We start from the raw sequence: 17,574 nt of genomic DNA, 5'->3' as shown, positions 1-17,574 counted from the left end.
TTTCTGTAGATAAAAATATAACATGAGAAAAACAATCTATTATGTTCTCTATTTACTCTAAAGAGTTTTCAGACTTTGGAGCAGGAATTTCAAACTCCACTCCAGGACATAACATAAATAATGCATAGCAAAGAGCAAGCCAGTGTCCATCAGCAGTGATGTGTCCATCAGCAGTGATGTGTCCTAGCCAGCAGAAGTTACAAGAAATAAATTACATAATCCTGCAATATGAAAATTTTCAACACTGCAGAATCCAGAATTACCTGAACTACCAAATTGTGGTGTCAAGTATTATTGCTAGAAATGTTTCCCTCTAGAATGTATATTTTAACCTCTTTCAACTTCCACTGTGCATTTTTTGATCCATGGGCTGATCTCATTTTCACTCTGGTGCACCTTGGGCAGCCTTCTGGTTACATGTGCCAATGTGGAGTGACCTGCACAGCTCATCAGTGTTGGTTACTGCAGAAAATCTTGGAATTATTTTAAAAGGTACTATACCGGCAAAATTTTAAATCAACCCTGCAAAAAAAGTAATATTCTGTCTGCTAGCAATAGCCAACCAATTTCTTGAGCTCCAAAATTCTCTTAATTCTTTCTCAAATTAGGACATGAATTTTCTGAATCCTTTATACCAAATCTCTGAGGTAGTCAAACAGGAAAACAGGATGAAAAAAAAATCCCCAAATTGGCAATATTATCATTGCAAATTCACCTCAAATTTTCCTAACTCTGCTGTATGCCCAGAAAACACATCAGAAAGAAGTGGTGCTATCTATTCTGACTGTGAAGCTCCTTGGCGTAAATCCATTTTAAGGAGAGCCTGCTTGGAATATGTTCTACACAACAGTATGGTAAGATATCTGTCTTCATGTAGATTTAATGTTGATATAATCAACAATCATTCTTGTAGGCTCTCAATTTTTATAGGTAGCCCGTGGAAAAGCAACGTAAGGTTGAATAGCTGCATAGCAGTGGGAGGAGAGCAAAACAATCAGTGTTCATTAGAGTAGCATCACTGAACCAACCACTTGCAGCCTGAAGGATGACACTATGAACCTTGGGAATGCTGCACACTCCACAGACGTGGTGCTTTTAGTGGAAACAGAGGGAAAGGTAAAACAAAGAAAAATATTTAGGGTAGTATTTCTAATCCAGTGTCAGCCTAAGTGTGAGCTACTCAGATCAGTGTAAAAGTCTCACTAACACAGAAAAAAAATAAACTTAGGCCATTGACTTGTACTTCAGAAAAACCCTACTCACAAAAGTTCTACCTGCCCTGCAAGGCAGAAGAAACCAAGTCAGTGCACATGTGGTTGGGGATGCTTTTGACCAGCAAGGTCAGGCAGGAGTAGCAAGACAGCAGGGGCTGCCAGCCAACAACAGCAAGTTTACAGCCAGTTCCAGGCTGCTTTACGAGAGCCATCAGAACCTGAACCCGCTCGTTTAAAGGCTGTGTTGAAACACGTATTCAAAGTAAAACAGCAACCACCTTTCAGTAACTTTTACGGAAAAACTATTTCAGGCTGTAAAGCTGTGCAAGCTATTAGACAATATCTGTAATGGTCGCATAAATAACTTCAAGCAGACTCAGTGTTTGCACAAAATGAGTCCATTGGGTCCTAGCAATTTCTGACAACATTCTGCACTCTCTACAGTAACTGGATCAGATTTTTCAGCCTCAGTCTGGACTACAATAGTGACAGCAAGGAAGCCAGTTATTCAAATAACTGTTGCAGGTAGGATTAAAAGCAGACCTCTCAACTACTGCAATTGTGATTATGGCAAAACAACACATTTGCCCGTACTAAAAGAGTGCAGATTTGAAAACAACTATCATACTCTAAAGTCCCTGTCCAGCTCCAGTGTGAGTGGGGAAAAACTGAATAGACCAGAGAGTACAGAAATGAAACCACCAATAACAAGACGAGATACAGTAAAAGTTTGCTAGGTTTTGTGAGATTCTACATTGTATTAAAAATAATTTGTAAATACTGTCATCATGCTGTTCTAAGCTTACACCATGATCCATTATAAAGCTTGTCAAATATTTGTATTAATTTCTTCATACCTAAATTTAAAGTACTTTTTTTATCTCGTTTACCTGACTTCTGAAGAAGAAAACCTATGCTTCAACAAGAAAGTCACAGACAAAGACACTTCAGAGGAAATCTGAATGGATGAAACACTCTGCTTCAGGGAGGTAGAGCAGCACCTCATTTCAGACATGCACTTCAACCAGCAGGAAGGACTGCATGCACGAGGGGTCACATGCTACAGATGGATAGCCTTGGTTATAGAAAATGCATCCAATATGTGCTCCCAAAAGCTAACGCATCCAATGCAGCATTGGCACAAAAGAAAGTTCAACTGCAAATCAGAACACGTTTTACCATGTTTATTGGAAGAACGGCCAAAGCAGCTAAGTCTGCTTTTCTTCTTGTCTTCCATTAAGTCGGCCAGTGTAACCCCTGGGTAAGCACATGTAATCCCAGCAGTGACACGGGAGGTGGCAGCAGTCGCAACGCAAAAAAAACAAAAACGTGTCCGTACACACAACACAGGCAAGGTTAGGCAAAACAAACTGAAATCACCGGCAGCATAACTAATCACAGCTAAATCCCTCTCCTCGCACGGATTTTCGCATTTTGAGCTGAATTTGCAATGCTCTGAAGGTAATGGAAGCTTTTTCACTGACTTCAGGGTATCCAGCTATTCGTTCATAACAAAGACTTCCAACTTTTACTAAACACATATTTACAATTCTAATATTTAAAAAGTATTCTTTTATTCAACATCACTGAATACCTGCCCACTATCAGTAACAGAAATGGAAAAATACATAGGGTTAATAAATAAATGACTTAATGCCTTCCCTGGTTAGAAATTTTAAAATACTGGGAGGGTTGCAGGAACCCCAACTACAATTTTAAAGGATGTGAGAAACTATTAATCACTGACTTAACAGCTCTTGAAATCTCTACCTTTTCCTGCCACAGAGTTCTTCTGTATCCTAAGCCCAGAGCTCTTCCACACCATTGAAGTTGCACTATGGTGGTCTTCTATCACCATAAATCAGCAGTTAGCTTGATCACCCAGAGGTTTAGATATTCAAATAGGAATACAGTTGCCTAGAAGCCCGAAAATTATGATTCTGACTACCTGGGACTCAGCTTTACCTTATACTTCAAAGATAACTCAAAAGAAACCATCATCAGTTTATTTGGACTAAATTTATTCCCTAAGCTTACTATTCATGCCTTGAATGCAAGGAGGTGGAGCAACTCAGCAACCCTTCCTCCTTTACAGCCCATTGCAGCTGATATTAAAAATGAAATTCCAAGCCACATATTTAAGCTCATGTGCACAAACTCAGGAATGCTAGGAGATTGCCTATCCACTGGAAATTTCCACTCAAAAAATATACGCATGCCTGAAATAAAATTCCTGACATTTCTCTTAAAGTTCTTTTAATTACTTTCCTTCTATTTTTACTCTGCAAGCTTCCTGCAACCCTTAACTTAGCCTAAAATTATTCCCAAGTTAAAAGTTTAGACTTAAAAGCTCTTTCAAACTCAATCAACTAAGCAAACAAGTATTTTTTTAACTATATGACCTAGAAGCCAGGTTTAAGGAATGCTGGAGCAAAGGGGGGTTTTACATCCTATTAACAAACCCCAGTTTGAACAGGATGCAAAAAGGTCCTGGGATTTCATCTGTAAACCAAGCCCATTGGCAGCAGAGCTGACAGGGTGGTTGTCCAATGCTCTGTGAAAATTTGGCATCACCTACAATTCTGTACCACCTACAGTTCTGCACAGCAGCCTTGTACAAAGTGTATTTACTCCATAGAATGTACCACCTTTTACTTCTCAGTCTTAGGACTTGATACTGGGCCCCAAACCCACAGTTTATGTATCCCTCCCACACAGTGTTAGAAACAATAATTAAGTATAGTGAACTCTGGATTTTTTGCTCTGTTCTAGATAAAAATTCTGATTGTGCAACAGATTTTCATATAGACATAAATTATTTCTTTCTGGGTGATGCTGGCATCAACATCAACCCACAGGTTTCCTTCCAGCCTCTCATAAAATGATTATTTCCTTCCAGTCAGTAGCACAGGTCCATACTCTGCTTTTAGTGTGAACTAAAGGACTAATAAAAATCTGAAATTCAAAAGTAAAGATTTTAAAAAACTTAACTATATGCAATGCAGAGATAAGTTTAAAAACAGCTAACTCAATATCAAACCACACTATTTTTGTTATTTACTACATCTGAAAAGTACTGTGGTTTAAAAGAACAGTTCATAATAAATTAGCAGCACTAGAAGAAAAATAGGGGTAATGATGTATTATTTCAACATAGAAAATAATATTCTGAGTTGTCTTTGACAAACAGTTTGCAGATGCATTTCCTTATAAATACTCAATGGTACCTAAATAAACCAATACCATAACTTTCCAGAGTATGACATTAACAACAAGGTGCTACTTAGTATACGTATTGAAATTTGGACTTTAATCTTGGGTTTAGTATTAAATCATAAACCACATTCTGAAACTGTGTTCTCACAAAAATTTTAAATCCTTTTATGCAAACATAGCAGAGAGGCTAAAATAACCTCTGCTAAATTATGACACTAAAATACTGCTGTTACCAGAATTTTGTGCTATACAGAAATCAAGTATAACTTTTACAGTTGTTACAATATCATGAAACTCGTTCCTCTACCTTAGGACTCAGGTCAGAAGCACAAGAAGGTCACTACAGCATAAATTACTTGTCCCATAACACACTATGTCAAATAAATACACTGTAAGTAAGTGATATTTCCTAGTGTCAAATGAAAATCTCACAAGACTCCATTTATTTCACACTCAGATAAGACACGTAGTAGAAAAGATTTTATATGGTTTTCTTGAATATCAAAAAGAAAGATCCAGAATCTCATTTTCCTACTTCAAAACAAAAATAAAATCCTCACTATTAGCACAAGGTTATTTCTTTTAAGCTCTTTATGTTATTATTATTTCCATGCATGTACCTGCAGGCAAACACACACTCCTCTTGAGGAAGGATTTACAGTGATACCTAGAGGCACACAGCTTCCATGCACTAACTTTTTACAGAACACAAATAAAGCCAAGTTTAAAAGTCTCAGCGGTGACTAAGTGCAGACAATGATTTATACATGGACATCCCAGAGCACTGGTTAGTTGTGAGATTCCAAATTATGTTCCATGACTCAGCATCACTGTATCAACAGACAATTGCTCTGCTACCCAAAACGTTTGCAAACTGAAATGAGAAAGCCACATCAGACCGGCCACGTTCACCCCAGTGTGTCAGTCAAACTGTCCCCACAGAAGGAGCAGAGGAAGGAATACGTACTGTTCCTCTTGCCTTCCTCATCAGCCTCTTCATCGTTCTCAGGGTCAATGTCTTCTGCCTGCGTTATCCAGTCCAAATATCCCTTCAGATCTTCTTCGAGCTGCTGTTTTTCACGTAGCTTCTGAAAGTCCCCTCGGGCCTTGGCTTTTTCTCTTTCTTTGGAAAATTCCCTATCAAATTTGGATAAAGCAGAAAAAAAAGCATTGACTGACAAACTCCCAGGCATTTTGACCTAGGTCTTGACATTGCAGAGTAACACAGTGACATAGAAAATACACTGCAGATTGGAGAGCTGCTTTGAAAACAAGGCAGAGGTGCAAAGAAGTCATGGCAAATCCCTACCATGTTACATCACAACTTTCAGAGATTTTCTGCCTTAATTGAAAATTAAGTGGTATTCCTAACACTTCCCAGAGGGAAAGGGTCCATTCCCCCATTTAATTGTGTTCTTCTGTATAGATTTTAAAATCGCTTTTATCTACAAATATTAATTAACTTGCACTAACAAAGTAATATCAATGTTGAGTATTAGTTTCAATGAAAATGAAATTCTGGCAGTCAGTTCTAAAATCCTTCCTCTTCCAGCCACAGTTCATTGCCTGTGCCCAAACACACAGTGTTCCAGAATTCCACTATTGTGCTCTCTCTTAACTGCAGCACGGACAGACACCTGTGTTGTTTGAGATATGGATGTTCTGCCTTTTGTCTCTCTGTAACAGAACCTAGAATTCTGCTCTCTCAGATCAGAAATGCATCCTTTTGTCCTCTGTCTCATTGCCCCAATCTCAAAACAATGCATTGGACTGTCTGTCTAGTTTAGTATGTGTTTTGGCTTAATCCCTAAATTATCATGGAATGATGATAAATATAACAAAGTTATGAGAAGGAAATTGGATAAAATGGCCTGATGAGGTCTCTTCCAACCTGAATTAACCTATAAATCTATGATTCTCTTAACAATAACTCAAAACCACTGCCAAGTATATTCTTCCACCACATCTCATCTGCTGACGTTATTACAACATTTGGTGTGATCCACAACTCCAAACACATTACTCCCTTCACTAGAAGGATCGAACGTGTTCCAATTTATCTGAGTATCAGCACATAGAATTAAGGGAGGGCAAGCATCTTTTGAACTGTACTGTAAATATGTACAAATTCAATATTTAAAATCAGGTTTGTTCCAGTTCATATGTTCATCACAGAATGGTTTGGGTTGGAAGGGACCTTACAGACCACCTGGTTCCAAGCCCCTGCCATGGACAGGGACATCTTCCACTAGACCAGGTTCCTCAAAGCCCCACCTAACGTGGCCTTGGACAGTTCCAGGGAAGGGGCAGCCACAAGTTCTCTGGGCAACCTGTGCGATGACCTCACCCCCTCAAAGGGAAGAATTTCTTCCTAATATCTAATCTAACCCTGACCTTGTTCAGTTTAAAGCCATTACTCCTTGTCCTACCACTACCTGTCCATGTTAATCTTACAACAGTGCTCAAATTAAATTTAAAAAATGGCTACAGCAATTTCATTTGCTATGAATTTGCAACTCCTTTATTTATTGGGAAATTTCACTAGAAAATAGTCCCTAATTAATACACTTTTAAAGGGGAAATTTATTAAAGTACTCAATAAAATCCCTTTTTTAGTGGAAAATATTAGAAAATTAGTTTAAGACTGCAAAATACTTTAAGAAGGCATTTCAGTTCAGTGATAATAGATTATTTATTCAGAACTGCAAAGACATAATCTCACCAGGGTTTTTATTTATTTTTGTTTTGTCTTCAAACATGTTAGAGCATAAATTTAGTGTTTAGAAGACATCAGTTAATTTAAGAGTTAAGCCCTTTACAATACAGATGTTGCTTTTTTTTAACGTTACATTGCAGAAGCTACACAGTTTTCTGCTGCAAAAGCTAAGAGGCAGGCACTACACCTTTTACAGCTGAGACCTTAAAAAAATTTCATTTTGGCACGTGGAGATCATCCTGTTCCATCTGATGGCACTGTAATGAAGCTGAAGAATGCCAGTGCTTGCTTTGCATTTGCTACCCTTCATCTACCATCCAAGGACGAGGTCCTGCAAAAGGCCATCTCGTCACAAAAATGCCTGTGAAAGAGAGAGGGCCCCAAAGATCTCTCTGAAGGATAATTGCTTTAAAAAAAAAAAAAAATTTCACAAGCCAGTAAGAGACTATTTGGTTTATGGAATGCTGGGTTTAGAGCATTAGAGACTCATTTACACCCAACTGAGGCAATGCACTCGTGCCTCTCTTCCCACAGAGCCTTTGAAAAAAGAGCTATCGTGGCTTAACATGAAATCACAGCTAACAAGCATTGCTAGCTTTTACTAAGTATTCATATCTTTTTCAGTTAAGTCCTTTGGGTGTTTCTCATTAATTCAAAGGATATGTGACATGTGAGGGTACGGTAAAATGAAAGTTGCTGTTATTATATAGAGAGGAGTGAAAGAAATAATTTTTAAATGAATCAGCTGGCAAGGCTGATAGTTTGAACTGCACTTTACCCATGGCTGAGCCACCTTTTAACTCTGACTCTACATTAAAATGGCTACATGCAGAGAATTAAACACAGTTTTTTATATACACAGCTAACTCTGACCTTTCCCTTTAATACAGCACAGAAGTCAGACACTGCCTTGTTAAATGCTGCAGCAAGTTATCAGTAGGGGGAGACGCAAGGGTGCTTATTTCCATGATATTTAAAAACTTTTTAAAATCCTGACTGTTTGTAAGGAAGTATAGCACCTGAGAAGACTGTATTTTCTTCAGGAGAAGTAGGAATCTCGCTCTAAGGTATTTTTTTCTATCACAGCCACAATGAAGTGGCATCTCTCAGGTACATATGTACATGCTCCTTTTAGTCAAATGCCATGAATAAGAAAGTAGAATTTAATGGAATTGGAAAGTAATGACTTTCCTATTACCAAAACAAAAGCATCTTTTTTTTCCCCAAGAAACAAGTTATTTGAAAAAGATGATGGGGGTGAGGAGAGAGAGAGATGTTGGTTCTTTAAAACTTCTGACAAAAACATTTATACAAAAAGATATTTGAATATTTAGATAAAGATAAATAGACATTGGTTGCTCTCCTGCAAGGAGGAATAAGACAGCTGCTTGTGCAGCATTTCATGGCTGTGGAATGCACAGCCTGGATCCAGGGAAGAAAGAAAAAGATTTTGGCTCTTTAGGCAATGTAGTACTGACATGGTTGGACTGATGGCCTCAACTGGCCTCCCTGTCATCAACCCAGCACTCCAAGCAGAAGCCTCTGAAGCTGACAGGCTCAGGAAATTGCACATTAATTGCAGTAAGTGGACTTAAGCTCTGTAAATATTTGGTTTCACAAATGCCTGTGCTAAGAGAGCTAACTTGAAAATACGTATTTCATTCTGGTTTGGTAAAACGACCTGGATCTGACATTTCAAAGTGTATATTGGGCCGAAGGGTGGGGGATGCTTCATCTGCAGCAGAATAGAGGCATAATTTGCAAAATAAAGCATTTTACCAAGACTTGTTTACATAATCTCATTTACTTCTAGTGATACCTAACCTACTACATAAAATGCAGGTTTTATTTCTATTGCCCAAAATTTCCTTGTGTCCTTGCAGAAAGGTGATCTCATCTCTGTTTAGGCACAACACCGTCATCATCAGTGGTTGTTGAGGCAGAAGCATATAAAATGCAGGGCTTGAGTTCATGCTTCAGTAGTCTGGGGCAATCATGCCAGATTATTCTTCCTTCAACAGAGTGAAATAACTCCTGCTGATATGCATCAGTTGGAAACGGCTCGATGCAACAGGGTGGAAGTGGCAGCAGGGAGAACCTGCTGGGACTCAGTCACAGCTCTCTGGTTCACACACCTGAAATTTCAGGCAGGGTCATATTAACCAAAGATCTTAAGACAAGAATTTGTTTAAATTGAGTATTTGGTGTACTCTCCCTTCTCTCTGCAATTCACAGACATAATAACTGCAAACACACCTATTCTGGCCTCCTACCAGCTGGAAGTTTCCCCATGCTAAGGACCAGACACATTTCCTAAGGGGGCCTGTGCAACACCAGGAGTGTTGTTTTATCTCCTGTGCATCACTGGGCATTGATGATGGGAAATAAAAGTTGCTTTCGATGTCAAAGCATAAACCAGAACACAAATTCTTCGTTAGCCATATTACTGCCCTTTTGTGTCACGGCAAATGCAGTGACAGACATAATTAATCTCCTGCAGTGTGGAACTTGCTGCACACAGGGTTTGGGATGCAGAGAGTGTTATGCTAATGCTATATGTAGAACTGTCACCCAGACATCCAGACTCTCATTTATTCTCAGGGAATAGTCACATAATAATAAAAATGTACTCACAGGAGTACAGTGTTGGGGACCAGACTCACAGGAGAGGTTTCACACAGTGGTAACCATACCAACCAACAAATTAGCAGAATCAAATCAGAGAACTAAAACTGCTTTAAGTGTACAGCTAAGAATGGACAACAGTTCACAGCTGGGTGTAAAGTGTAACAGATGTGGAGATACATAAAGGTTAAGTAACATCACATCTTTAATTACAGGAGATTTTTATACATCGTTGTTACCCCTTCTTTTGGGGGGGGGAACAAAACGCCTCAGAGGCTGAACACTAAAATTATTTCTGTAGCGCAAAAAAATCCTAGCAGGAATTTTCCTTGAGCAAGGAGCACTGGGTTCTTGATGGGAAAATGCAAACTGGTATTACCTACCACAGTTATTTCTATGTAGTTCATTAGCAGTTGACAAAATGTATATTCAATGGTTCCAGCACCACCTCTGTGTAGCAGAGGGCCTGTACAGCCTTCCTGTGCCAGAGTGCACATCAATGCTACAGGATCACGGGTGGGAACAGCAACATAGGGAACCATTTGATACAGCAACAAAACCAAGACCTGATGTTTCAGACTGTTATTAAATCTGCACCTTAAGATGTGCTCCTCCTGTCCTGAGTCAAGACCGTTTGGCTCAGGACATACTGGAATTCTTAGAAAAAGAAGGTGCAGTACCAAGCACAGGACCATATCCAACCATCACCCCACCACTGGGATGGGCCCTTGTCAACCGTTTCTGAAGCTGATGTGGTTTGTTACATGCCAGGACTCACAGAACTAATCGCTAGGAAGCCTTGGTGTGGTCAGTTCAGACAGGACTGAAATAAAATCAGTTCCCTCCAAGTTCTTATTCAAGAGTACAAACTACTCCCACTGACTGTAGTCACTTCTGTCTAAAGCAGTCCATCAGTAATTACTGTATTTGGATTAAAGGATTTGCTGATTTATTACTGTTAGTATATTTAGTTGATCAATCAAGAATAACATTCCCTTGTTTTGTATATATTTGTGTTTGAGTTTTACTTTCAGTAGCCACCCAACAACTAAAAGAGCCTACTCCAGCTCATAAGATGTTGAGATCTACAGCCAGAGACTCTCTCTTGTTCTGAATGTATATCCTTCCTATGGGAAGGAGTTAAATTTTCAGTAATAATTTTTATTTTTTTCACTAGGCCTTCCTGTTGCTGTGAAAAGGAACATTGTCAAAACCAGTTCGTTTCCCTTTTGCTGAGAGGCTGTGGATGACAGTTCAGTGCCATTTTCTATTTCGTGCATCATTATTCAAATGTCTTTTTCTACAATTTTTTCCATCTATTCTGCAGACAACAGTCCTTAGGTGTATGAGCTTATCTGTGCCAGCATATTTTATATGACATTAATTGACAGATATTGCTGTAAGATTAGTGTGGATGAGTACATACCCTTAGCTTTTAGCATCATTATGTACATACATCGCAAATATTACTGGGAGAAAGAAATTGAAAAAATTAACATTCTCTTAGTAACCTGCAAGACTACATGTAGGAGGATATAAGGACATGTCAAAGCTTATGTTCTGGTGCCCTTTTGCAAGGCAATAGATTCAACTTAAAGATTTATTAAAGTGTGTTTGAAAAGTCTTATTTGTTCCCATGGTTACCCGAAGAAATACTAATGCCCTGAGCAGAAAATGCCGTCAGCAGAAACCATCCCCTAATGATAAGGACTATCTTCAGGAATAGATTATCATGCATCATTAAAAGCCATGCCTCTTGATAAATAAGTTATGAAGTTTTATAATCTAGTATTTCCTCTGTTCATAGCAAAACAGTTCAATGCATACTGAATTACTGGCATGTTTATCTTAACTTTTAATGCTCTTTTAAAGGTACTTTCAGGATGGATAACTAGCACTCGATTCTCTTCATTTTTTAAGGTTTATCTTTAGTTAACTTCCTAATAACCCTATAATTTCTAACTTAACTTTCAATTTCAGCTCACCGTCTCTTGCACCAATTGCCATGATATGCTCTGGTCTTTTTAATCCTAGAATATTTGGAGAAGGCCTGTCCTCAGCTCCCAGTTTCTGTTCTAGTATTTCATGCCTTCAGAGAACATAGGTCCAGTTTATGCCTGTCACACTGTGTGTAATCAAAGCTCCATGAAAAGCAGGCTCCTGAAGGAGTTCACCACCCTTCACAGAGCTGGAATTGCTGGGCAGCCCCTCAGCAGCAATTTTTGTCATTCCATCAAGCATGAAGTTGCCCCAAAGATGCAATGCCTACTCCTTATACCATAACCAGAGGAAATTTTACAAAAGGAAAAAGGGTGCACTGGTGTCTCTTACAGATTGAACCAACCCCCTAATACTGGATCAAAAGACAAAGCAACCAAAATAGAGTGTGACTGTATCATGATCACCCTGCAATTTCTAGGAGCTAAAACAATTATTCAGAGCCATGAACACCTTTATATTTGTAACAGGAATGAACAAAATGCAGACCAGCCAAAGGTAATGAAAATATCTGAATACATCTATAGCAGCTCCCAAGAGCTGCAAGCACTTTGCTCTGTATTTCCAAATATTGAAAGAATCGTGAAAGATCTGACTGTTCCAGGTATCCAGACAGATTCCTAAGAAATTCACAGTGATGAAAAAAATTATCAGCAGGCAAATGTTTTGAACCACAATTACAAATACATTTCCAGGTATATTTCTGGAGTTGGATCTACAGCCAATTTTTCTAATATCCTTAGGGTTGAGCTGTTTGTCAAATCTGCTCTCAGGTCAGAGCTACAGCCTTCTGCAGAGCCCCTGCTGAAGGTGGACCAAGAGCCATCACCAGCCCTTTCCTAGAGCCACATCTCTAACTGGGTCTAGAGCCATTTCTAGAACACTTTCAAAAAATACATCTTATGCCAATTTTAATGCCCTTTCCTAGAGTGAGACTAGGTCCATTTCCTGAGGTCTTTTCCAGAGCTGGATCTATGTTCAATTGTCCAGCCATTTATTGGAGATGGATTTAGAGCATGTTCTGTATTCTTTTCCCACAGTCCTTTCTGGAGCAATTTATAGAGACATTTAGGAGAGCTGAATCTAAATCCTAATTCTGGAGAGCATCTCTAGAACTGCCTCTAGGGCAATTTTTACAGGTCACTGCTAGAGCTGGAACCATTTCTAGTGTATTTTTTAAAGCTGGCTCTAATTTTTGAGATGGAACTAGAGCCTGAACTGGAACTGGAGCCAATTCTAAAACCTGACCTGGAGTCTTTTTCAAGAATGGATTTTCCTGTCAAGCTTTGAAAACTGAAATAGCTTTTCAATTGAGAATTCACTTTTAGACTAATGTGAATACTTCTAGTGTCTGATACAGAGAAAAAATTTGACTATTTTGAAAAAGATTAATTAACTCAAGCCTATGAATTCTCTCCATCCTTGTTATTCAAGGGAATGTTCAGGATAAAATCTCCACAGTCAGCTTCCATGCAGAAATTACAATATTTCCCACATGCAGATTCCACACACACATTGTTTCTATTAATTTACACTTCTGCTATTAAAAATATGAACTCTATTTTTAAGAATGTCACCTTCAGCAGGCAAGACTGACACGGATCACCAGGAAATACTCACCTTCAGAAACAGCTAGATGCAAAAACAAAAGATCTGCCAAATCATCATTCTCATCCACTTGTACAGTATCTAAATACATGAAACATGCAGTGCACAAGAGGCATTACAGAAATACAAAGGGGCAGATGGTCACAGGGCAACAAAGGAGTGCAAAGAGAATGACTGAGTATTTTAAACCCACAAACAGATCAAAACAGCAGACAAATTTAAATGTACACAGCATAACCTGATATTACAGGAAGTAACACTTTCATACAGAAAAGGCATTCAGATTCCACTTTCAAAATCTGTATGCAAAGCCATGCTTTTCAAATAAGTTGGCATAATTTTTGCATTCTTGACATTTGATCAGTTTAGTGAAATTTAAGTTTATCTCTTGATTTATCACAAACCAAGTTTCATGCTATGATTTGAAGAGCATAAAATGTAAAAGCTGATAACTCTTAAATAAAAAACAAAAAATGCACGTGTTACATATTCAATGCTTGGCTCAGAATGAAAAGTATTTCCTGTCTACTAAGGAATACAAAAATATCCACTGGATTTTACAAGCACATCACTTTTATCAATAAAATTTAGATTATTAGGTCTAAATAGAAAAGATGTGAAAAATATTTATTATTTATATACAAATGTCATATAGCAATCAAAATAAATCAGAGTCACAGTATTCCACACTGGTCCTTGTTTGTCAGAGTTTTAAACAAGTACACCAAGACATTTTCTTCACTTATGTACTCAACATCAGTTTGGTACGATCAGTATCTTTTAGGAATACTCCCTTTTCCTTTTTCCTTCTGATTTTGGTGTCAATCCTTGGTGATATTTATATATCACATGTCTCAGCTCACTTGTGTAATTTTCTTCTGATAGAAATCAAAACCAGGGAGTTTTAGGAAGGCTCTTTCATGTATTCAGGGCAAACATGGATTGATACAACTCATCAAACACCCTGAGCACTCAAGTGACCCTGAAGGGGGGTGACGCTATGGCAGAAAAATAAATTTAGCAATTAATGACTGGATGAATTTAAGGGGGGTTCACGTCACACTGGACACTGCCATTTCTGTTCACTGGAAACCAAAGGCAAGCCAGCAAGGGCTCTGAAGAGCATTACTGCTCCATGGGTCACACAATACCCAGAAATCAGGGGTCATTTCTTGTCTGCAGAAAGAAACCCAAGAACATGGAGACACCTCTTTCCCTGTATTAGAACAGCAGCTAAAGAACAACTCCATATTCCAACAAATATCATATGTATAATAATGTTGCAAGCCTTATGTAGTATTTTAAATGTATTAAATCAAATGTAAAGCAGAGTCATGAGGGTTTCTCTAAATTTCCATGGATTCAGCAGAAGAATTAATTCATGCAACAAAATACCAAATCTGATATTGCTTTCCCTACAATTTATTTTTAAAACCAGAAAACTCCCAAACCAATAACAATCTGAGTTACGGAAGGAAAAACAGGAATATTTATTATCTGTTACCAGACACCTTCACACGACAGGAAGAAAACTAATTGGTGCTTATGACCTTCTTAAGGGCCAGGGAAGGAACTGTGAGAGCCTAATCCTCTAATGACTTCAGTGCAAAGTCTGGTCACACAGCAACGTTAGGTAACAGCATGAAAGAAGAAATGAATTTACACTGCAACTACTCTCATTTCTCTGTCCTTCTATTTATTATTTTGTTTGTCCATTGTGGCTGAAAGCTAGGCCCTTAGTTTTACAACAGCTTACACATTTGTCCTTGGATAAAACAAAGCTGATATGACTGTATAAATCAGACTTTATAGGATAGGCCTTGGAAGGAAGAGATTAACTAAAAAAAAAAAAAATCAGCAATGTGGTTTTAGCACTACCTTTTAGCTTTTAAATATCTGCTTTGTAAAGCAATTCTGACAGTAAGGTAAAAGTATGCTTTCCCTAGTTTCCTGTGTGCAACAGTAACCTATTATAGATAAATGATTTAAGATTTTAAAAAGCACACTGTAAAACCACTCATCACATAAAAATGCTCCTGTAACACAGTTACATCAACAAGTGGAAATTTTGTTTATCTGATTTCCTGGAATAATGCATTATAGTTTTTTTCAAGTCTAGCATACAATGTGGCAAAGACATGAATAGGGCTGCACACACAATCAGCAGCCTGAGGACACTGTAACTGTGGTGTCAAGCAGCTTTCCATGCAAGAGAAAAATCTTCTGTTAGCCAACAAAGATGGCACAGCTTGCCTGAGATATACAGCAAACAATACTGTTCTTGTCAAATGAAAGCTACTACATGTAACTAAATTAAATTTTCTTTTTAGTATTCAAATGCTAGCAGGATCTTTGGTATGTTTATCAGAAAATATCTTGACCATAAACTGGAGTTTCCCAAGCTCAACCATGTCAGTAACCAGGAAACAGCAAAGGAAATGGAGTTGCAACCTCAAGTAAGGGGGCTTTGTAAGAAGAAAACCTGACAAACTCTTGCCATAAATTACAGTTTTAAAGCACATTATACAGCTACAGCTGATATGACTGCAATTCTTGGCTGGAGCCTGGAGTTCACAAACCAAGAAAAAGCTGTGACAACCTCCCACAGACAACTGCATTAAATTGATACTTGATTATTGATAAATATATCAACCTCCTGGTGCAGGTTGTCACAGCAGTTCACAGCCCAGCAATGCAGGAAGCACCAAACACTTTGTGTCAGGGTAACACAGCCTCACTCTTCTGTAAGACAGATCCTGAAGCACCCATTAAAAATGCTTTGCAAAATTTTGTGCAAAATACGTGACTGGTAAACATAAACAACACTTCAGTTGTTTTATGACTATTTGAACAAAAGCAAAAGTTGGTCTTTCAGAAAAAAACACTTGTATATAACCACAGGGCAGAATATTTGTACAGGTGCGCCACCCATCTCTGTGTGCAAAATGTTCTTCCCTGCAGGAATATTATAGAATAAGGAGATTAGTGCCTCATTTAATGAGTACTTTTAGCAAGCATGGTGAACATGATGTCAAGACAGATACAGGCAATAGAATCACACAGTTCAGTCCAAAGAGCAAACACTGGTAGGATGACATTAGAATCTCAAGTGCATGCAAAAAAGCCATTGCTGAGAAGCTTGAGTAAATGCAGAGGCCATCTTACAAGTAGCAGTAGCATACACAATGTTAACTCAACTGCTTACCCACTAAGTACACCAAGAACCAGGTTAAGTACGAAAAATGAGCCAAGGATGATAAGACTAACAAAATAGATCCATGGCCATTCACATCCTATTGCATCATTTACCTGTAAAACGTAAGGAAATAAGTTATGATTCAGTCATTTATTAAACAGCAGAGTCCTTTTTGCAGCTGCCAGATCACGTAGGTTCAACACAAAGTTTATGGTTTATCCAGTTCTTAAAAAAATGAATGAACAACTGTTTAAATTTACTTACCCAAATTTTTTTGTCTATGTGATGCCTTAGAAGATTAATTGAAATAAGATTTAAGTGAGTGTATGAGAATTATTAGTCCTTTTTATAACTTTGCCACAAGGCTGGACATGAATATATATTGATAGGTCTAAACTCTGATTTTGGTGTTTGTGTGTTATTTATATGACAACCAGAGACAACTTTTTCTGTTCTAATCAGACGAGGAAGCAATAGAGGTTTATTAAAAGATGTCATCACAACTGAAGTCTCACCTGTACAAGATAACCTGTGTGTTCATGGCAACTGAATTCAGGACTCTGCCTTCATGATGAAAAAGGTGTATGCTTACCCGCTCAATACACCAAGAACAAGATTTAGTACGAAAAATGACCCAAAGATGACGAGACTGACAAAATACACCCATGGCAATTCAAATCCCATAGCATCATTCATCTGCAAGAAATAAGATGATCTTATAGAGTAGATCACTATATTAACAGCAATGAAGAGTTAGAGAAAAGGAGAATTTGTTTATTCAGGTTAGATAACATTCTATGCATTCCTTCAGTAATGAAAGAACAATGTGAAAAGGTGGCACTGGCCACATTCACTTTGCATTTCTAATACAATACCCTAAAACAAAACAGTGACTGAACCTAGTATTCAGATCAGAAATAATATCAAACATAAATGGGGCATTACAACATTTCTGTTCTTTAACACTGAGAACATGAAATAAATTTCAGATCTCCGATAAA

At 38.0% G+C, this 17,574-nt stretch overlaps 1 protein-coding gene across 12 annotated transcripts in view; it reads right to left on the bottom strand.

The window, feature by feature from the left end:
* CACNA1D (calcium voltage-gated channel subunit alpha1 D) overlaps positions 1-17,574 on the bottom strand; it is a 173,098-nt gene that overhangs the window by 75,357 nt on the left and 80,167 nt on the right. For 8 of the 12 annotated variants that reach the window (XM_027640414.1, XM_027640421.1, XM_027640417.1 and 5 more), the window contains exons 8-9: positions 16,583-16,686; positions 5,398-5,567 (exon numbers count right to left, since the gene is read on the bottom strand). In XM_027640414.1, the coding sequence (XP_027496215.1) occupies positions 5,398-5,567; positions 16,583-16,686 (274 nt within the window). Of the gene's footprint in view, positions 1-5,397; positions 5,568-16,582; positions 16,687-17,165; positions 17,270-17,574 lie in introns of all 12 variants that reach the window. The other 4 variants (XM_027640415.1, XM_027640418.1, XM_027640426.1 and 1 more) reach the window with 1 other exon arrangement.

The sequence above is a fragment of the Corapipo altera genome, unplaced genomic scaffold, assembly GCF_003945725.1.
Source record: "Corapipo altera isolate COAL_440 unplaced genomic scaffold, ASM394572v1 55, whole genome shotgun sequence".
NCBI classification, from domain to species: Eukaryota; Metazoa; Chordata; class Aves; order Passeriformes; family Pipridae; genus Corapipo; species Corapipo altera.
This window is presented reverse-complemented; position numbering and strand designations above follow the sequence as displayed.